Source organism: Podarcis vaucheri (genome assembly GCF_965113315.1).
Source record: "Podarcis vaucheri genome assembly, chromosome: 9".
In the NCBI taxonomy this organism is placed as follows: Eukaryota; Metazoa; Chordata; class Lepidosauria; order Squamata; family Lacertidae; genus Podarcis; species Podarcis vaucheri.
This window is the reverse complement of record NC_138767.1, coordinates 55,554,901-55,577,061: the sequence shown is the minus strand read 5'-3', so window position 1 is coordinate 55,577,061 and position 22,161 is coordinate 55,554,901. Positions and strand designations below refer to the sequence as shown.

At 43.3% G+C, this 22,161-nt stretch overlaps 1 protein-coding gene across 4 annotated transcripts in view; it reads right to left on the bottom strand.

Annotated features, from left to right (window-relative positions):
• Window positions 1-22,161, bottom strand: part of PDGFRA (platelet derived growth factor receptor alpha) — a 59,687-nt gene that overhangs the window by 23,303 nt on the left and 14,223 nt on the right. For 3 of the 4 annotated variants that reach the window (XM_082238084.1, XM_082238085.1, XM_082238087.1), the window contains exons 2-9: window positions 19,199-19,259; window positions 18,133-18,447; window positions 10,392-10,658; window positions 8,819-8,949; window positions 6,651-6,822; window positions 6,369-6,558; window positions 4,856-4,971; window positions 1,549-1,672 (exon numbers count right to left, since the gene is read on the bottom strand). In XM_082238084.1, the coding sequence (XP_082094210.1) occupies window positions 1,549-1,672; window positions 4,856-4,971; window positions 6,369-6,558; window positions 6,651-6,822; window positions 8,819-8,949; window positions 10,392-10,658; window positions 18,133-18,447; window positions 19,199-19,256 (1,373 nt within the window). In that variant the 5' untranslated portion in view covers window positions 19,257-19,259. Of the gene's footprint in view, window positions 1-1,548; window positions 1,673-4,855; window positions 4,972-6,368; window positions 6,559-6,650; window positions 6,823-8,818; window positions 8,950-10,391; window positions 10,659-18,132; window positions 18,448-19,198; window positions 19,260-20,537; window positions 20,561-22,161 lie in introns of those variants that run through there. The other variant, XM_082238086.1, reaches the window with a different exon arrangement.

The following is a 22,161-nucleotide window of genomic DNA, read 5'->3' as shown; positions in this document are numbered from 1 at the left end:
AGTCCAAAACATTGGCAACCCCTTGTATAAAGACACATTGCCTTAGAAATGTCAACTGGACACAACCAACCAAGCTTTCGACCCCCTAACCTCTTGCAATCTCTCTCTCTCTCTCTACACACACACAAACACACACACACACACACACACACACAACATACCCATGTGATGCCAACACAAACTCCTACACTAACATTTTGAAACAGAACGGGAGAACAACACCCCGTCTCTCTCCCTCTCTCTCCTCTTTTCCTTCCACTGCAAGATGCCTATGACAAAAGTGTCTCTCACTACGTGTAAACGAACTGTGAAAAACACTCTATGAATTAAAAGCGGAGGTGACAGATGTACTTTCCCCCATTTATTTGTCTGTCTTGTAGCACAAGAAAATCTTTTTTTAAAAAGAAAAGACTTTCCTTGAAGAATTCGCAAGCTTTTCATGCTGATTACAGGTACTGCCTTGGAAACTTCACTGGGCAATTCCAGGCTGTTGTCATGTTCAGACAGACTTCAATCATAAACCATCAAATTCAGTTGGATGGATGGTCTTGCGCAACGAACCCACTTCCCACGACCCCAACATGCAAAAATGCACTGGAAGATGAACTATGCAACATCATTTAAACTCCCCACAAACGCATGAGAATGAACGCTCATTAAACAAACAGGATGCTCCCGGCAAACAAATGAGGATGAAGGCTCAAGAAAAGGTCGTGACCAGTGATGATAACCAGTGACTACAAAGCAGCTTAGAAAATATTGACGACATACAATGGATACGACCAGATTATTAGGAATCTTTACACCTGGGTGCTAGTTATAAATCATACTGCAGTAGAAGCTAGCAGCTTCCCTCCCAAAGGAAACAGCAGCTGGGGGTGATTTTGCTGGGACCGCTCCCTGCCCATATGTTGAGATCCAGTCATCATTGTGTAGTCACATGATTGTTGTGGTTTCTCCCCCAAATAATAATAAAAAGACACATTGAAGTCATTTAACATCACACCTACCCACTGAGAAGACTATGTTACAAAGGCAACATACAGTAACTTGCAGCGGTTTATTATTACAGTGGTGCCTCGCAAGACGAAAAGAATCCGTTCTGTGATTCTCTTCGTTTAGCGGTTTTTTCGTCTTGCGAAGCAAGCCCATTGACGGATTAGCGGGTTAGCGCTATTAGCGGCTTTTAGCGGCTTATCTGCTGATCGGATCAGCTGATAAGCAGCTTAGCGGCTTAGAAAAGGGGGGGAGGGGGAAAAACCAGCAGGAACTCGCAAGACATTGTCGTCTTGCGAAGCAAGCCCATAGGAAATTCGTTTTGCGAAGCACCTCCAAAACGGAAAACTCTTTCGTCTAGCGAGTTTTCCGTCTTGCGAGGCATTCGTCTTGTGGGGCACCACTGTACCTGAAATAATATCCCCTCCATCTCCAAAAATGCAAGTCTCTATGTATTATAAATAATTTATAAGCTTATTGATCTATAATCATGTGATCCGTTTATAATTACACTGATGATATTCTAAGATGGTCAGAATCAACTTTCCTTACTTTTTAATGTCCTTGCAAACCAGCCATTCCACATCAGGGAGTGGTGTCCCTTCTGCCAAGCAGGTCACTGTTTGCCCCGCAGAGTCATGATGACTATCCACCAGATCTCGAATTAAAGCTGGAACTGAAAAGGGATAATTTGGGAAGAGCATGTCAGATCCTTACAGCGCTGAAGAAATTCTGTTTATTGAAAAGAAGCAGCAGAAGCATAGTTTTGAACTCCCATCTGCCTGGCAAACTCAGTCATTCCTTGGGGAAATCAGACTTTCTGGAGTTCTTTGCATGTTTTCACTAACACATGATCCTCTCCTGTATCTAGAGTACCTGTACTTACTTACTGGAAGCAAGCACCATCCAACTCCGTGGGACTTACTTTTTACTAAACATAGGTAAGATTAGGCTGTTAGCTGCAATCCTAAGAACAACACTGAATTCAGTATGACTTATTTCTGAGTAAAGATGGGTAGTATTGGATCGTTCTACTGCTAAACCTTGCACACTTTCTTGAGGAAAGTCCCAATTAAGTCAGGTGAATAAACATGCATAGGATCAGACGGAAGGTTAGTCTTCAGTGGGAATTACTAGTTCACTGGCTTTAATTGGGACTCATATCCTGTAGGGCCTTAGCAGGGTCCTGGCTTCAAGAGAAGAACATATGGCAGTACTTTTGGGATGTGGAATAAAGGAATCCAGGCACAACAAGGCAGCTACACAGCAAGCTGGGGGTGCATGGTCAAGAGAAGAATGAACTCTTCATTTGCTCATTTCAGAACTCCTCTTTGAGATAAGGCTGTCAATGGGCTGAAGCATTTTTAGATTCTTTCCAAGATAATTTTTCATTCTGTTACAGCAGCATATCACAACCCAAACAGCCTTTAAAAGCCCAACAGCAGCATGCCCTTAGTTCATCATCCCACAGACCAAAATGGCCTGCACTTAGGAAGCTGACTCTCACTGATTAATCAATTGAAGCTTGAGTCGATTGATTGACTAATTTAAGCCCTGCTTTGACTGTTACTTGGATCATTCATCTTTTGCCAACCACATGTTTTGGATACGATGTGGATATGCTGATTTATATGTATTGATGCATGCAAATTTAGAAAGAATTAAAACAGAAATACACTGTGTCTTCACCATAGTGGGGAAGACAGTGACCAAGGAATTGGTGTGCCTGCTCAGTCTACTGTCCACATGCTACTGACAAGCAACACCAAGGTCCCTACTCTCCCTTCTTACGGTTCTTGGAAGCCCTTCCAACAGAGGACTGTCCTCTGCAAAGTAGGAGACATGGCCTTCCTATGAAGACTGATTCTATCTGGCTCAGTATTGTCCACGCTGACTTTTAGTGGCTCTCCAAGGTTCCAGGCAGAGGTCTTAGACGTCACCTGCTACCTGATCCTTTTATACGTAAGTGTCAGGGATTGTCCTTGAGACCTTTTGCCAGCAAAGCATGTTCTCTAACCAGTGGCGTAGCGTGGGGGGTGCAGGGGGGCCAGCGGCACCAGGCGCAACATCGGGGGGGGGGCGCTTGTACTCTCAGCTCTCTGCCCCTACCTGGCTCACTCACTCTCTCTCACTGCAGTGCTGGCTGTGCGAATCCGATCCGAGCCGCCGGGACGCCGCCCACTGTGGAGGGGGGGGTGCCAGGCGTGCGGTGCGGAGAGAGAGCGAGGGACTATCTGGGGGAGGGATAGTGCAGCGGCTGCCCAGCGCAGCGCTGAGCGCGGGAGAGAACCACACCAGACCAGACCAGGCAGCAGCAAGAAGAAGCTGGCAGCGGCGGCAGGTTAGGGGTTAGGGGGCGCAAATTACTTGCCTTGCCCCAGGTTAGGGGGTGCAAATTACTTGCCTTGCCCCGGGTGCTGACAACCCACGCTATGCCACTGTCTCTAACTCAGAGCTACTGTCCCAGCTATGAGAGAATGCTTTAAAGGCAGACGACATGACAGCCATTCTGCTGCTGCAGCTAAGCAGATCTGGATAAGGGGCTGCTTGGGAATCATATGTAAACAGCTCAGGAGAAAAGTTACACACAAGTACGGTGCATAAATTAGGATAAGTGATTGATAGATGGGGGTGGGTGGAGTAGACATCTGTATGAACTCTTTCCAAAACTCTTCTTTCAAAACATCTCTGAGCAATGGTCGCCATGATAAGTTCTACACTAAATGCACATTTTGTGCTGTGATTCCTCATCCCTTTTATGTACCCCTTCCTCTCTCCAAATCAAATCCATGTGGAAGGGACCATTTCTGACTCTCAGCCAGGCACAGCAGATGTTTAAGTTTGTCGGCATCTGGGGCTGAACTAATCTCCAAAGTATCTTCCATGGACAGCGGCAAGCAAGCGAGTTTGTTCCTAGATAATTTGCCTTATTATTGACTCCTATTTTCAGAAGTATTATTCGTACCATATGTTGTTTCTTGAAAATGCTGGATACACGAATGGCAAGAGAATTTTCCTTCTAGGAGCAAGAACTCGATGTACTAATAATATGGCCGGGGTCACATGGAAGAAGTAACCTGGTTCTAGCCATCTAGGCTGCATTCTTAAACATTTAGGCTTGGTCTACACCAGGGCTTAGGAAACCCTGACTCTCCAGTTGCTACAGCACCCACCACCCTTGACCATTGACCATAGTAGATAGCGACAGGTTCCCAAATGTGACCTACACAAACAGCAAATGAGGTGGCCAAACTGTTCTTGGGCCGCATCAATTCAGATAGACGGGTGGGAATCACATGGCTGAATCTCACCCCACCTCACCCCCGGGGGAATAACTGCAGTTTTGCCTTTCCCCCACCATGCTTGATTTCTGTGTGCGGTGATTATTTTCCAGATGTGTGTGTGTGTCAGCTTGCACTACCACCTGCAGTCTGAATGGTTCAAGCTAGGAACCATCTTATCCTCTCATCTGTTTTTGTCTGTGTACACCAGGCCTTAGGCTACCTAAATCTCCCTGAAAGTCAATGTGGTTAAACAACTGGGAGAGCACAGTTCAAATTCCTCCTCATCTGCAGAGCACACATGTTCCTCCTGCCATTTTATCATCACAACAACATCATGAGGAAGATTAGGCGGAGAAACAACTAGCCCACAGTTACCCAGCAAGCTTCACAGCTGATTCCTGGATTCCCCTCACCCGCATTTCCAAGTTTAGTTTTTCTAGCTTTCTAAACTTTCTACTAAACCCTCAGTAGTTCATATTTGCTTGTTGGCCTATGGATCAGTCTCTGTAGTGACACTTCCACATCTACCTAACTCCTCTAGTTTTATACTGATCTTACCCATTTTACAGGTTTACCTTGTATGAGCAGGGAGAAAATATATCTTTGAGTTTCATCCTCATTCTGTGCTACAAAAGTATAATATCCACTGTCTTCTTCCTTGGCACGGATTAATTTTAATAGGCTCTGGTACCTATTGAAAGAGAACATTGTGATCATTTCCCACAAGAGGAAGAGTACAAATATAAGCAAAGCAAACTGATAGCTTTGTTGGAAATCAATCTCTCTCTGTGTAAAAGACAGGCTTAGTATATGGTAAGGACAAATGGATCAGACTAAATTTGGCCTGTGTTAATTTCACACATTATCAATGCAAGGATAGTTCTGTCCCCTTTTTGCTTGCCTGAGAAGGTGTGTGTGTGTGTGTGTGTGTGTGTGTGTGTGTGTGTGTGTGTGATAGCTGTCAACTTTTCCCTTTTCTTGCGAGGAATCCTATTCGGAATAAGGGAATTTCCCTTTTAAAAAGGGAAACGTTGACAGCTATGGTGTGTGTGTGTGTGTGTTTGTGTGTGTGTGTGTGTGTGTAATGCTCTGAAGCAACAAATAAACAAAACAAAAACCAGAACATTTACATTTATGAGGTGATCTGATTAGTGAAATGAAGGCCTTGCGAGGCGAATAGTAAAATTTAACAGCGGGGGGGGGGGATTCCATTTTCTTCTGCGGGCTTTTTGGAGGGAGGACTGAAAAAATGTATGAAATATTATCTCTTTCAGAATGAGATAAATGCTTTAAACCAATGTTTAATATAAGGCAATCTACCATGTTAAAGAATATACTTTACTTCAGTAAAACTTAAGTAGATAAAGCGAATGTACTATGGGAGGGGGGGAAATGTATGCTACACTTTACATCGTAATCTTCAAATTTCTCTGAATCACACCCTATTTCTCTAACAGCCTAGTTCTATGCATGGAATTGTAGCCTTATTTTATTATACCTACCTGAGAGTAAGCCCAGTGCACTTAGTGGGTTGTATCCAACAGAGTTGCAAAAGCTGACAGTAAGGATTCTGACAATAGAATAAGGAGGTAAGCAATTTCCCCCTCCCCATGCAATCCCTTGGAGGGGTGGGAGAGTCTCCAGAGCAGATACATTCACCCATACTGTCAGCTGAGTGACACTGTTGGACGCAACCCAAGGAGACTTGGCTTTTGAGTAGACAAGGACACAACAAACTGTAAGCAGGCAACCCTAGGAGTAAACCCTATTGAAGTCACCTGAAGATATGTCTGAGTAAACATGCATAGAATCATCCTGCACATCTTATAATAAATCAGAAGGAGAAGCAAGTAATAATTCTTAAAACCTGTACGAAGCCAAACAAAGGTTTGAAAAATGTGCAAAGATAGGAATAGTAGAAGAACTGGAGAACCAAGAATCTGCCAAGTGGAATTTTCATAGAGATACAGAGCAGGCTGCAGATTCTCTAGAGGAGAGATCGATCTGTTTCCAAGGAGATACTCTGGTTTGCAAATGGAGAACTGGACAACTAAAACCTACAAATTCCTTGGCAAGCATTTTCTTTACCTCGTCTCCTCGATCTGCTTGGACTTAGTGACAATCTCCGTGAGATTTTCCATCAGAGTCACATTGTCCTTCAGCCAAAACATTTTTGGCTCTGGGTATGCATGCACATCAACTACAAATTTTTTAACTTCATGAAGATTGACAGCTTCCATGGGGTTAAAATGGGGTTCCAGATGAATGAACCCTTTATCTGTAGGAGGACAAAGGTTTCCATGAGTATCTCTCAATGATAGTCGGCATGCTCAATTGAGAACAACAAAGGAAACTAGAAACAGATTGTACCATGAACTGTGATCACGACTCTTTTCGTTTTCTTAAAATCTTTGGTCACATGAAGAGCAGCACATTCATAATCTCCACTGTCCTTAACTGAAGCATCTGGAATGGTCAGGTTGTAAACCAGCTTCTGGGTTGGAATTTTGATGTCATCAAGTGAAACTGTACCTTTGTTCTTCTGCATAGTTAAAGTATCAGAAAACTTGGTCAAACAACATGGCTACAGAAAACAACTTGGCACCCTTAAGATCCATTATCAGTTTCCAGGTTTCACAAAGACCCTCAGAGAAAGCCCTATAGTAGATCCCATCTTCATCTCAAGGTCAAATGGACAAAGACTTTTTTACTAGTAGACAGGGCACTTTTGGTGGTGGCTCCATATCTGTATCACAGGAGGCATACACACCTCTTCTTTGCAGATTGGGAATAATCATGCACACAGTACCTTGCTTGCCTGTGAAATTCATCATCTAGCCAAAGATATACTAATGACAGCTTATATGCACACATGGGCCCTAGCTGGAGCACAGTGGTTGTGTGAATATTCAATCAAGTGACCCTGAGCATAACCTATTGAGAATGCTGAAGACTGCAGTCATACATGCTGTCTCTAACAGCCAAAGGAATTCAATTACAAATTATTTTTTATACCGTGAATATTAAAAAATTGGGCCCAAACCTAGAATTAGTACATTTGAAAATCAACATGTCCACAGTGCTGAATGCTAATGAGGTTGAAAAGGAAGTCAGCAAACTGGGATCACGGTAATTTATTTCCATTCGAGTGGCAATGCTACTGATTTTTGTTCCGATTACTTCTTCAGGTTTTCAGAAAGCAAAATTAATTCATAATACCTCCCCCACCACAAAAAACCCATCCCAAACACCTCAGTTTCTGTGATTTAGGCAATTGTCAAAAGAAGGATTCTTTGATCTAATAGATCAAACCACAGCACAGCCTTCCTCAAAGGTGGTGAAAAAATTGAAAGCAGTGGGAATAGCTAGAGCTCTTGATGAATATGGAAACTAACAAAATGGGGGCCTACACAAAAATAAAGACTTTTTCTGAGAATAAAATTGATGTTAAGTAGAAGCACACTGCCCAACTTTTTATTTTCTGAAATCGCGAGAGTACCAGACCGAAAAAGGGACAACCGGGAATCAAAACAGATGCCAGGATTGGCTTCTGTGATCCGTGATGTCCAGGTTAAAACAGGACAGTTGGTGGGTTTGATAGATGCCAAGAATGAGATTAAAACATTTTTTAAAAAACCTGAAATCCTATTTATGGTATTGCTCATTTATCTACTTAACCACATGGCACATTATGGACATGGAGAAAAGTAAAATCTTAGCAGCAGAATCAGAATGAATGGGACTAGGAATACACTATCATAAATCTATGCATGGGATCTATTCTCAGTTTACTTTGGCCCAATATGACAGTTTATGAGATTTATTCTTCTCTTGTCTTTCTACTGAGGTAGCTGTGATAAACACTAGGTTGGATCCACTTGCTTCCCATCAAAATCAATGGGACTTCAGGTAGTCATGACTAACTGTTCACATTGATATCAATGGGACCTTAGTGTGACTACCGTCGTCTGGCACCAGCCCATTATGATTAATTATCCACTCTTCCACTCTTCCTTTTTATCTCTGCAATAACTTTCTGAAGCAGGATTAGTCCCAATCCAGCACTTTAAGTTCCTCTGGTGCACTAGCTCCCAGTTAACTCTGGTGTGCTGTGCTTCAGAGAAGAATCAGCCCATCTGATTATGACTTGAAGTCATTTGTAGAGAGTCATATTCTCACATCTATAGAAGTGTAACATGTGGGCAGCTCCAGAAACACTCCATTTTTTGTTCTATTATGTTTTCCAGGTTTGAGGGGAGTGTTATTACTTTATAACCACTGTCCCACTTCCTGTCAACCTCATATGTCACTCATCTCCTCTTAACATCTTGTAAAGTTCTGCACATTTACTAACAATAAAGTCTTGGTTCATGATACCCAGCTAACACAACAAGAAAATGCTCTCTCATCTGTCTTTATTCTATTTGTTATTTTTATTTTTTACCAAAAAAAAAAATCCCCCTACAACCCCACCCACAGTCTTCTTCAGTCACTTATTCAACAACAAGTATTTGGGGAGGGGGGAGAGAGATATTTACCACTTTCCCTGGATAATTCCACTGTAAGTTCACGACTTCGTTATCCAAGACCACACACGTTACAACAATGGTTTCTCCTGTCTTATACACGGTCTTGGGGGATTCGATCTCAACATGAATATATGATGTAGCTGGAAGAGGAAAAAGAGAATTTGCACATTTAAGAAATGTTTTGCACATCACAGAGGTTCTTTTGAACAATTTGCTCTGAGTAACTGTTGAGGGAGACCTTTGCACTAAGGCACAGGGATAAGTCCATTAAAATAAACCGTGGTGCTATCAGAAACCAGCATTCAACAATTGACATGATTTGTGTCAGGTCTTCCATAATGTAAGGCAGTGGCTTTCAACCAGTGTGCCGTGGCACCCTGGGGTGCCTTGAATGATACTCAGGGGTGCTGTGGGCAACACTGCCCTCTGTCCCTTTTTCCTTCCCTTCCTCCTATGATACCTTCTCATATCTCTGCCTTCCAAAGACTTGTGTGGCTGCTTGCTGCAGCAGCCCTGGCTACAAGCTCCCCAGGCGAATGGTGCCTCTGGGGGGGTTCTGGTTGCCCTGTGGGGCAGCATGAGAAGACACCTCTCTTGGGGCAGGGGGTGGGGAGCAGCTCAGAGACCAGGAGGTGCAGTGGGGTCCAGGTCAGTTCATATGGGGAGAGGCGGTCCTTGAGGTATTGTGGTCCTGAGCTGTTGAAGGCTTTATAGGTCAAAAACAGCACTTTGCATTGGGCCCAGAAACTAATTGGCAACTCCAGTAGGATCAGCCTTGTGTGCCCAAACCATCTTGTCCCAGTGAGCAACCTGGCCGCTGAATTCTGCAAAAGCTGAAGTTTCTGAACTATCTTTTGTGAGAATGTTCAGGGAGGAGAATATATTGTTTCTTAATATCCTTCCTAACTAGTGTTAGCAGGTTCTATAACGTGGCAGAGTTTTACATTCCCCTTGTAAATGCACAGCAGATAGCTGGCTGCAGGCTTATGTAAGCCTCTCGCTACCATACAATTCAGTACTGAATTGTATGTTCCTGGTAAGTTCCCTTTTATAAAAGAAGAAACACATGACAATCTTATTTAAGTCAATAAAATTTGTTTACTCACATCAGTTCATAGTTGGATCCCTGAAGCCAGACTTAGTTACAAATAGATACATGTGGATCTACCTCATATGGGAGACTTGGTCCCAATACCCCATTTCTAGCTAAGAAGCTGGTCCAACGAAGGAGGAAGTGAAAAAGAGAGAGTGTGGCAGCATGCCTTGTCCTTTTGTTACCTGGACAGGTAAGGTCACGCCCACCTCTAGTCACATGCAAAGGAAGGATGTTCCAGCTAGGAGGAAACAGGAAGTTTTTGACTGACTGGACCAAACATTCCCCTGCATGTCTTCTCTAGGAAAACAAGGAATGTTGTGTTTGACTGCTCTCAGTGGATTACATCCCACATCTTTAGAGGCAGCCCCACATATAATGCATTGCAGCGATCTATGGAAAGAACAAATGAGTTTTTCACTCATGCTTCAAGAGTGTGAGTGAAAAACTCATTTGTCCCTTACATAGAGAAAAGGTGAAAAGAAATACCTTTGTAAATATAGATGACAAATTCACTGGACCGGAACTCCTCTCCCTTAACCGTGGTCTTGCACCGATAGGAACCTGCGGAGAAGTTTCCGATGAAGCCCTGCCTGTTGTCATAAAAGGCATACACGATTTTCCCTTCGTTGGTCATCAAAGTTACTTGGGTGTTGGGGTCACTTGTCCGGCAAGGGATGGTGGAGGACTCTTCTTCTTCGGTGATGACAATGAACTCATCTTCTGGGAATGTCGGAACAAAGGGAACAGCTGGATCTGTGAAGAGGGAGATATGTTGAACCATCAACCAGGCTAGAGGAGTAAGTGACTTTAATATCTCCCACAGGTCTCCGTTAAAACCCTCTCTTACACTGGCAAGCTGCTGACACAGGGACATAGGAAGCTAGAACCATAGAATTGTAGAGCTGGAAGAGACCACAAGGGTTAGCTAGTCCAACCAGCTACAATTCAGGAATCTTTTGCCCAACATGGGGCTTGAACCCACAACCCTGAGATTAAGAGTCTCCTGCTCTGCTGGAATCAGGCCATCTAGCTCCATACTGTATACACAGGCTGGCAGTGGCTCTCCAGGATTTCAGAGAGGCAGCCCTCCCAGCCCCCCTCCTATATGCAAAGGAGATGTTGTGCTACTGAGCTATGGTCATTCAGTCATCTTCAGAATGTGGTTGAAACGGCACGCATAGCATGGAGAAGTGCTGGTTTAAAATTCCAGCGATAGCTCCTATAAATATGCCAGCTTAAACAACAACACCAGCAACAATCTTAGGTGGTCCCGTAAATCGTCATTATCATGTTCATGCAAACTGATGCAGTCTCAGAGATGCACATGAGCGTGAATGGGACCTCTGCTACCATACAGAACAGTTGTTAAGAGGGCAAAAGCATTCATGTTATACAGGGACGCGGACTTATAAAAAATATTGGGGGGGCCCGGGAAAGCTCATGAATAATAAATAAGCTCATGAATATGCAAATAAAGTGGCGCCGCCTCCTCGTGAGCGAATAGGGGAGAGCGTGCTGCGCCTATTAATCAGCTCCGGAACAGCTGATATGCGGGAAACGTGGGGCTAGCCGGAGAAGAGAGGGCGAGCCCCCTCCGCTCCGGCCCTAAACCGCTGAAACCGCCAGGAGGAAGGAAATTCCCCCCGGCAGTGCCTTGGCAGTGGCGATGGTGCTGCGAAGCAGTGAGGCAGGAGCCCCCGCCCCCGGGGATTCCCTAATCTCGCGGGGGACGGCCGGGGCTCTCCGACTAGGGCGCGCGGCTGGCTGGCTGGCTGGCGAGGGAGCAGGTGGGGAGGAGGCGGGGGACGGTGGCGACGCTCTGCTGGAAGGGCGCCCGAGATTATTGGGGGGGCTGAGCCCCCCCAAAAAAATTTTTGAGGGGGCTCGAGCCCCCTCAGGCCCCATGGAGTCGGCGCCTATGATGTTATAACATGGCAGTGCAACCCTCCCTTCAGGTCGGGAAAGGATTGGGGAAAGGATGTGTTCATTTGCTAAACACGTCCAAATACAGTAGCAGCCAAAGTTTTCAGTTCCAGATTGTAAAGTGTGTGTGTGTGTGTGTGTGTGTGTGTGTGCTGCAATTCCAGAAAAACACTGCAGATGTGGTAGAGGTTACTGTATTTAGATTCCAAAGAATCACAGCTTTATTTCTTTTCTTTTCCACAAGCAGGTTTCTAGCCCTTTTGATTGCTAATGTGCAAAGTTTCCTTCCTTCCTTCCTTCCTTCCTTCCTTCCTTCCTTCCTTCCTTCCTTCCTTCCTCTTTCTTTCTTTCTTTCTTTCTTTCTTTCTTTCTTTTGCAAAGTGTTTATTTTGCAAAACATTTTCCTATTTGAATAATACAGTTTCTGTCAGTCACGGACAGAGGCAAGCAACTGTAAGGAAGGAACTTGAAGCCATTAGGAACTGTTTTTCTAGATCAGATCAAAGTCTTTCTAGTCCAGCATCCTGTTTTCCATAACAGCCAGCCAATTGCTTTTAATAGGTTTCTTTTTATTTTTGAGGCATGGTTGAAAGTAGTTGGAAAATACTTCAAAAGCCAGAGAACTGCTGAATAAGATTTGCAGTGGCCAGAGGGTGGAGCTGTAGTGCCCTGTATTAAGGCTGAGCAAAATAGTGGTCACAAAGAACTCAAACCATGAGTCATGAAGCTGGCTTGTTAAACTACGCAGAGTTTGTTTCAAAGCTAGTTCCCTAGTCCGTATGTAACACTAAGCCAATTTTCTTTGGAAGTGAAGGTAATCTTAGATGGAGAGGGGAGTGTGAGAGTCTGATGCTTTGCTCAGGCACATTGAGGCTTGTCCTCATAGTGCTAAACCAGTCTTCTCCAAATTGGTGCTTTCCAGATGTTTTGGACCTCAACTTCCTTCAGCCCCAGCTGCCATTGTCATTGTTCAGGGTGAGGATTTAAATTCCAATCCCAACCTTTCTCCCAAAGGAGTTGAAGGTAGCTAATAACATTTTTTAAAAAACAAAAACCAATCACATTACAACCATAACCAAGGCACTGGATGATGGGAAATGTAGTCTGAAATGTCTGGAGTGCAAAACGAAAGCTGCACCAACCATTGTTTAGTGTGAGGTGCAAACTTGGCCTTAATAGGGTCACTCTTGGGGACTTTGGGGGATAGAAAATGGTAGGAGCAAAGAGGAACTCTGGGTGGCAGTGATGAGTTTCACCTTCGAATTTTCTCTTCTCTCTAATTGGAAAGAGGGGGTTCGGCTGCCTTATCAAACACACACACACCCCGAAGCCCTGAATTACAAGCTGAAAGTTCCCACAGAACTTTCAGCTCAACACCTCCCTGGATAGCTGCATACTATTCTCAGAAATAACACATAGTTAAAAAATTCAGAATGAAGAATGCAATGTATGAGAAATTACGCAAATCAGAATCAAGTTTTCTCTTGCCACAGAAATGGGAGTGACAGAACTGGCCCTTAGGACAGAGTATGTATAGCCCGGTTTATAGGCCATTAACTTTTAAACCACCCTTTGGTCTAAAGAGAAAGAAACCACACCTCCCAGTGTTTCACATTTTACCATAATACGGTATTACGCTTAGAACTCCAGTTCTTATTGAAATCTATCTTGTAAAAATAAAGAAAATGGTACTTCAAGCCTGGGATGTCTTGTATCAAGTTTTTTAGGGGGCAGGCAGTTGACTATATAGAAAATCCAAACCCAGCCGACAAAGGAATTTGTAATGTGCGCTGTGAGACCTTCTAGTAATCATTCAAACCTAGCAGCACATAAACTTGCATTCCACAAAAGCAGTGCATTTGCTTTCTCCCCACAAATGGGATTCTCACAGCTCCCCCCTTGTTGCCTTGGGATTGATCCAGTGCGCAGACTTTAAATGCTTTCTGCTTCTAATAAAGAAAATGGCTTCCACCTGTGCTTTCAAAATTCTTATGTGTGGGGGGGTAATATATGGGTTCCTTAGAAAATATACTGTTCGTGATAGAAAGAGACATTTTAATTTGAATAATAGAGAAAGAAGAAGTTTAAGATCTGCAACACTGGCAGCTCGTTTTTTAGTCTATGGGGAAAATCTCAGTCAAGCAGGAATCACTTCTCTGGGCAAGGAGAAATGCCACAATCATTCCTGCTGTAACTACCCCATTAAACAATGGCAAAACTGCAGCATATATTGCTGGTTGATTTTGTAAGGGCAAGAAGGCTGCCCTAAACTCGACAGGATGAAGCCCTGGGTATCTATCTCTGTCTGTCAGGCCAATCAATCGTGAGTCATTCATTGGTTGTTTCGCTCATGGAAGACAAACTTTGGAATGCAATGCTTATGCTTTGTAGTTCTCAAACTATTACTAAGTCCCCTGTTTATATAGATCGTTGGGGTGTGCCTTAGTTCAGAAAGTAATGTGAGACTAATTACCCCAAATAACTTTTCAATGCAAAAACTTAAATGTGAGAAACTAATAGGAGCACCCTTAAAAAAAAAGTTTCACGTGTTAGTTTTACCTAGAAGGCATTGCATTGCATTGAAAATGAAAATATTCCTGAACTGGTACAAGGAACAAGAGGAGGGAGAAAACTGTGGAACTGAAAAGACATGCCAACTTTCCAACCTGACGCTTAGAAACATTAGTTCCGTATCTTACAAGAAGTCTCCAATGATCAAACAGAATGCCCTTTCCAAACTGTCCTCTGTCTGATGGCTTGGGGGACAGAATGCCCACAAGTGTCATGATATTTGCATGGGGGGGGGGAGACAGGAGAAAAGCAGTTGGATCTCTCTGTTGCCTATAAAATGGGATCCCCTTTGGCCAATCTGTAACAAATCCAGCAGGTATGGTGCTGTAGGCAGTGGCATAGCAGAATGCCTGTGAATGTTCTGCCATTTAGATCGGATGCACCAATGTCATAGGTCGCAGAACAGAGGATGCATCTTGGCTGAAATCAATGCAAAAACAAAGGTGAAATTAAAACTGAGAATAACCAACGTGCAATGAGATGAGTGTGAGCGAAATGAAAGTGAAACTAAACTGTGGCCTTTAGAAAGTGAAACTAAATTAAATATTTTCAAGCGCATACCCCAAATAGTTTTGAAAAGATTCAAGATGCATTCTCTGATTCTAAATCTATCTAAGGGAATGTTTTTTGCACTGTGGTCCAGAAAATCCTGGGGTTCCTAGGAAGCTTTGTCAAAGGTTCCTCAATGGATGAGAATGTTAGTAGTACTCTAATATCATCAAGCTTTCTTGAAAGATCATTTGTCCATTATTCACCTTCACACATCATGCACAGCCACAGAGGACTGTTGGATATTCTGTTGGGTACAAATAAAGTCCAGCAAATTCTGGGAACTGCAAGCTGAGCATTGTTCGGTTCCTTTTGCAGTGCACACAGGAATTTGCATGCAGGAATTACCAGCAGAAAAGTTGATATGGAAAGAGTTCCCTGTTGTTAGAACAGTGTGAAGCTACTTTCCATTGGAACAAGTCAAGTTTGGACTAATTCTACAAAATTCATCTCCATTTGGTTAGTGTGGTATGTTCTTTGATTGTGATCTGTGGCCAGGTCAGGTTTGAAAATCTAAACATAGGAAAGGCTCTGAATTGGATTTATATGCAGCTTCTAAAATGGTGTGGTTTGGGACTTCCGGGGTGGCGCCATCGGCAATGGCGGACTCCCTCTGAACTGGAGGGACTAGCTCTGCGTGAAACGGGTCTTTTCCGCTACGGCGAAGCAGGGACCCTGCTAAAAATCACAGGCGGATGAAGCCTGTGACCATGGGACTCGGCGGGCATCCTTAGCGCCCCCCCCAACCCTCAAAGGAACCCACTAACGGGCTCCGAAGTGAAGAGGGGGAAGTGGCGCGGTGCTGTGAGTCAACTGCTATTTCTGTGGAGCGAAGCCGCATAGCCGTTGCCGGAGAGCGCTGCCTTTTTCCTGGGACAATTTGGCTTCTAAAATAAGCACCCGTGAGTACTTAAACTTTGAACAATCGGACTTTAAATAAGGACTTGCGAGAAGAAAGGAATTGGACTTAAAAATTTACTCTAATTTGGTACTGAAACGGAAAGGTCTAAACAGGAAGTCAGCCTTCCGTTTCTTTGTAGACAGAATAAAGCAAAGACAACGTAAACTAGAGCTCAGAAAATCGCTTCTAAAGGATTGGCTTTCATCATTTATAATTGTTGAACCCCCCTTCGGCAGCAGGAGAAGAAGGGGGATATTTTTTTGGACTGTTTAAACCTGCAGAAGTGAGTTTAAAGTAAAGTAACTTTCCACCGTCCTGATCCTGGAGCGGGGTGTCACGACTGACGTTTTGAAGCTCATTGACCAGAGACAAACGTTTTTGACAGATAGTTAAAGGAAGAGAAACATAGTGATTCCATTGTTTCCTTTCACACTTTAAAGGAACAAATATTGACAAAATATCTCAAAAAGGATACTTTGTTGCAAGAACAAATAGTTGTTCTCCCCCTAGAGGGAGACTGTGAAACTATAACTAATTCCAGGGAGCTTGCAGCTGTCTCAGATTACAATCGTGGGAATGGACTTGTGACCTTGTAGGACAATGTATTCAGAGGCTTTGTTGTGTGCTCTCTGTAAAACAAGTGCCCTATTGGAACAGTTAAGTGAGAAGATGGATTTGATGACTAATGCGGCCAGAATTTTTGAACAGGCAGTGGGAAACTATGTGGAGCCCACCCAGGAATTAGATCAGGAGTGTGTCCTGACAGAGCAGATGAGAGAAGAGGATGTTGCTGAATCTTGGGCGCCAGAGATGGAGGGAGCTGCGGCCTTGCAGGAACAAGAGCTTTTGGATTTGACAAATGAACTTGGAAAAAGCCAGATTTGGAAAGATAATGTTTGGATTGGTTTGGAAATGGGGGGCTGGATCCCCTATGCAGGGATGTTTGGACTTTCCGAGTCTGGCAATGGGCCATGAGATGTCTGGAGCTGTGGGGGCTCTCAATTTTGGAGGGACTCTGAAACATCTTCTTAAATACCACATGGAGTTGAGTCTGGACTATGGAAAAGGGGCTGATTTGTTGAAAAGGGTCAAAAACATCACCAAGCTAGAGTTCCCACGAGTGAAAGCAGAATATGAAGAAGAGCTGCGGAAGGGACATGGAAGAGATTTAAGGGCCTCGGATATAAGGTTACCAGGTTAAATGTGCTAGATCGATGGGATAAAAAGGACTGACAAAACCCGGGACCAGGAGGAAGGGATGCTGGATGAAGATTGGATTGTTTTTATTTCTCTTTTTATTATCAGGATTGTTTTATAAAATTGATGAATGTTAGAAAAATGTTGGAACGAAATTACTTGGCTCTAGTAAAAATGTTTAAAGAATTAGGTAAGAATATTATGGTTGTGAGAAGTCGGTAAAAATAAGATTTAAGTTTTAAGGTTTTTAAGGTTTTTTATAAGATAAGATGAAAATAAGGTAAAGGTAAAGGTACCCCTGCCCGAACGGGCCAGTCTTGCCAGACTCTGGGGTTTGTGCGCCCATCTCACATCTATTGGCCGGGGGCCAGCGCTGTCCGGAGACACTTCCGGGTCACGTGGTCAGCGTGACAACGCTGCTCTGGCGAGCCAGAGCCGCACACGGAACGCCGTTTACCTTCCCGCTGGTAAGCGGTACCTATTTATCTACTTGCCCCCGGGGGTGCTTTCGAACTGCTAGGTTGGCAGGCGCTGGGACCGAGCAGCGGGAGCGCACCCCGCCGCGGGGATTCGAACCGCCGACCTTTCGATCGGCAAGCCCTAGGCGCTGAGGCTTTAGCCCACAGCGCCACCCGCGTCCCTTTTAAGATGAAAATAGATTAAGGTAATGTAATGACAGAATACTATGAAATATGGAAAGGATTTGCTGCATAATTATTAACCAGGATACAAAAAAGGGAGGAGGAGGAGGTCAAAGAAAGAAGGTAATGAGAGTTGAGGATTTGAGAATGATGGACTTATTTTTGTTTGTTTGCGATGTATTTTTGTTTTTTTAAATTTGTATTGTTTGATGTGGTTTGTTTTTTCTTTGTTTTTTCTTTTCTTTTTTCTTGCTTTATTTTTTCTTTGTAATTTCAAAAATTTTCAATAAATATCATATTAAAAAATAAAAAAATAAAATGGTGTGTTTTGATCAATAGAAATGACCAGCATTGTAACGTTCAGTTGCTCCACAACCTTCTCTGTCAAAGAGGTTTCACTATCATGGAGGCTTTATCATAGATACAGTGAAAGGAATCAGCTCACCTGGCACAAAGACATAGATGTCCTTCCCCTCCACCTCAGCATCTTCCTCTTGAGAATGATTGTAGTAGCAAGTGTACAATCCAGTGTGAGAAGCAGAAGCATTTGCCACATCAAGCACGGTCACAAACAGGCCGCTGTTGTTCTCCTCGCTTTTGAGATCTATGGTATGGTTGCCATCGGGTATTGGATGTTGCCAGCTGACTTCACTGTCTCCAGAACATTTCAGGGTGAAGGGGGAATTCAGCTGCACAACCATTTCATCGTTGTTTGGCAGAATAGTCGGAAGCAAAGACTGGCCAGAGGTTAGCCATGGCCCTGTGAAAATAAAAGTATAATATTTTTACATTGGAATTTGGGGAGGAAATGATAATCTGCTCATTTCTGAACAATGGCCATTTCTATTGGGGGGGGCATAGTTCTGCAGGACATGGAACACTCACTTTAGTACAGCAGGCTACATCTTTAGTTCAGAATACCAGAACACCAGAGATGGGGAACCCAGCTGGGGGCCAGGAAGAGACCGTATTTCAAGCACAATTGATTCATTTTAAGGTGATTGTTTCTGTACCATCCTTTTTTATGAAGCCACACACATATCCAGTGAAGTCATCACATTCATGCAAGGACTTCTGCTTGTGTAGCAGAACTTCCCCTTCCTCCCCTCTCCCTGACAACTCTGCTCCAGAGACAACTCTGCCCCAGAACAGATTTGTGGGTGCACTGAGGAAGGAGGAGGAGAAGGAGGAGAAGGAGAAGCGAAGGCGAAGGCGAAGGCGAAGGCGAAGGCGAAGGAGAAGGAGAAGGAGAAGGAGAAGGAGAAGGAGAAGATCCATTGCACAAATCAGGCAATTTTGTTGGTCACCTGTATAGACCAAACTCATGCTATTAGCCTCTCCTTTCTCCAAGCTTTCTGATGATACCTCTCCAGCCCAGGCCAGAAAAAAATATAAGATTCCAAGTTGTTCAGCTGTTGTGTCTTTGGGTCTAGGCTTAGATAATTTTGATTTAACTATCAGCTCTCTGCTGAAGAATATTGAGCTCGACAAACAATTTCAACTGTGGTTACCTGTCAAGAAGCAGCCCACAATCAGGATCGTTCTCCGGGAAGGACCCATGACGATCATCAACTGAAACAAGAACAGGAAACAAAGGCAAGGCATGATTAGTTAGTGAGGGTATAGGAAATGACAACGCTACATCTGCAATGTGCATTAGCACCTTGGAAATGTGGAATGATGGCATTAATCATTCTGTACTGTCAAAAATGACAAATAGTCCTGGAAGCACCAATTTTGGTCGGCTACATTCAAATCTATGTTAAATTCACCAGGGGTACCATTTGGCAGATTAGCACATACATTTCTGTTTATTGCGAACTGAAAAAAGATACCCACAACAAATGCACACGGCACAATCCATTTCATATTTTCTCAGAAGTTCTGCAGACGGCGGTGGGACTTGCCAGTGTGCATGAGGGTGCAGTCTTAAATCTCGGATGTATTTAAGAGCACGCTTTCGAACCTTGCTGCAAATTTTGCCCCCCTATCTCTTTCTCCAACTACTGAAATCAGACACGATATCTTCAAAAATATGCCAAGTGGATCTTGCAAAATTTTGGTCTCTTACATTCAATGTTTGAAGCAAGATCTTGAGGATAGAGTAGTAAACACCATATGCAATTCTCAAAAGCATCAGTATTGGGGGGAAGAGAGCAGGAATGGAAAGCCTGATCTTGATTAGCCGATTCCAAAGACAGCATCCATTTAGTTATGCTCTTCTCCAAATTCCTTTGGCTCATTGAAAACATTATCCTCAAGCTGCAGGAATTTCTTATGAAAACAGCCCCAGAGAAACAAAGGCTCCGCTTTGACCCATCTCTGTTCAGTGCCGAATACACAGATTTCAAAGATCTTCACCATCCGCAACAAGCAAGACTGCAATCCTCTGCACACATATCTGGGGAGTTAGTACAATGAACATACTCCAAAGGTAAATATGCAGAAGATCAGGATACACATTACTCCACTGACAGTGAGGGGGGAAATGGTTATCATAGTTTGCTGGGCTTTTAGTATGTCAGGATTTCCATTTTATATAAATATATGACATGTATTTTTCTTGTGAAATAAATATCCTTGCTCATTTAAAACCTAGATTCTAAATGTATGACGAAACTCTCTTGCTATACATGAAAAGGGATATATGACTGGGTCCATGTTCATGTTGTATTTTGTTTCTTGTAGAGCAAGACAAGCAGTACATTATTACTACCATTGCATTCTCTTTTAAGTTTGGCTGAGCAAATGGCTGTAAATCAATGGCTAATCTCTCCAGGACAACAACTAACAAGCTTTTTCTCTATGTGCCATGTGTAATTTACAGTCTTGGGTAATCAAGCTGCCCACCTGCTCATATCTAAAAGGCTAACACCGAACTCTCTTTTCAAGTGAAATTGCCTTTGAACCCAATGGAAGTCTTGGAACTGACTCTGGGATTAGGTCTGTCTGTCTGACAGTGTGATTTGGTGAAGGCTCTACAAAGAAAACATGGGTGAGGTCATTAGGAACATTCAGCAGGACTATTAAGGTACTGTTTGGCTTAGCAAGCTGGTCTCAATCTGTGCTAAGTAACATACACAAAATACATGTCGGTGTGCAATTGTCTGTGGCTGAAACAAACTTGATCAGAAACATTTTTGCATTTTATGAGGAAATTATAATTTCTTGTGGTTTTGCATTCAGGAGGTCCTGTGTGGAATCTCTGGCTAAAAGGGTCAGGCAGCAGGTAACATCAAAGATCTCTGCCCAAGACCTTGGAGAGTTACTGCAAATCAGAGTAGTCAATAATGGACTAGGTAGACAAATCGTCTGAGCTGGTATATCTGTTCCCCCAAACAGTCCTCTGCAAATGGTATCCAAATACATTTCATTTTAGTATATTTACTGACAGCGTTGAATAGATGACAAGAAATGACATTTCATGTTTGACAGTTGACAGCATGGGAGATTTCATATTTGACACCAGCCATAATCAGCGTAACTGAGAAATGTTCCCAAGTCTAAAAATATGTGCATTGCAAATGCTGAGGTTCTTTTAAAAAGTGTGCACACACACACACCTTTGTATTTAGAGTGTTCAAAACACTTCACATCATCCCATTTTTATTTTTGTCAGAATTTCAGCGAGAATAAGGGGGTTAAACCTTCCCCCCCCCATGCGCTGCTACAAATTGCACACAGGGCTGGCTATTACATGTTTTTTGTTTTAAACTGAGGTAGTTTTTAACAAATGCACAGGTATAAATGCTGTCATGGTTGCAGTGGCAGTGTCTGTAGTACATGGGTAGGCAAACTAAGGCCCAGGGGTCAGATCCGGCCCAATCGCCTTCTCAATCCAGCCTGCAGACGGTCTGGGAATCAGTGTGTTTTTACATGAGTGGAATGTGTCCTTTTATTTAAAATGCGTCTCTGGGTTATTTGTGGGGCATAGGAATTCGTTCATTAATTTTTTCCAAAATATAGTCTGGCCCCCCACAAGGTCTGAGAGACAGTGGACCAGCCCCCTGCTAAAAAAGTTTGCTGACCCCTGCTGTAGTGTGTTGGAAGTGGTGTTGCTTCTGGACCAGGTCCTAAGATACAGTTTCTTCCCTTCTCTCTCTCTCTCTCTCTCCTCTCTCTCTCTCTCTCATTTATTTAATCATTTTTTCAATTCAAACAACAACTGCAAAAGACACATACAGCAAAAACCATAATAACTCTCTTTTTAAAAAAGCATTCTGTAGCACACTGGTTATTCTGCACCAGCGTTGATATAAACTTGCAAACACAGTACTCATGAAACCCACACAGCTATTCTGAATAGCAGTTTAAGGGTGGGGTTAAACAGCAATTTCACAGACACACACACACCCATGTGGCAAAACACTCCACTGCACATGGTCCTGAGTGTACAAAAGTAGCTTTTTGGATCCTGGCCACAGTCTATGATGCACTGTGCTAGATCAACTCACATAACAGATGATCCTGAAAC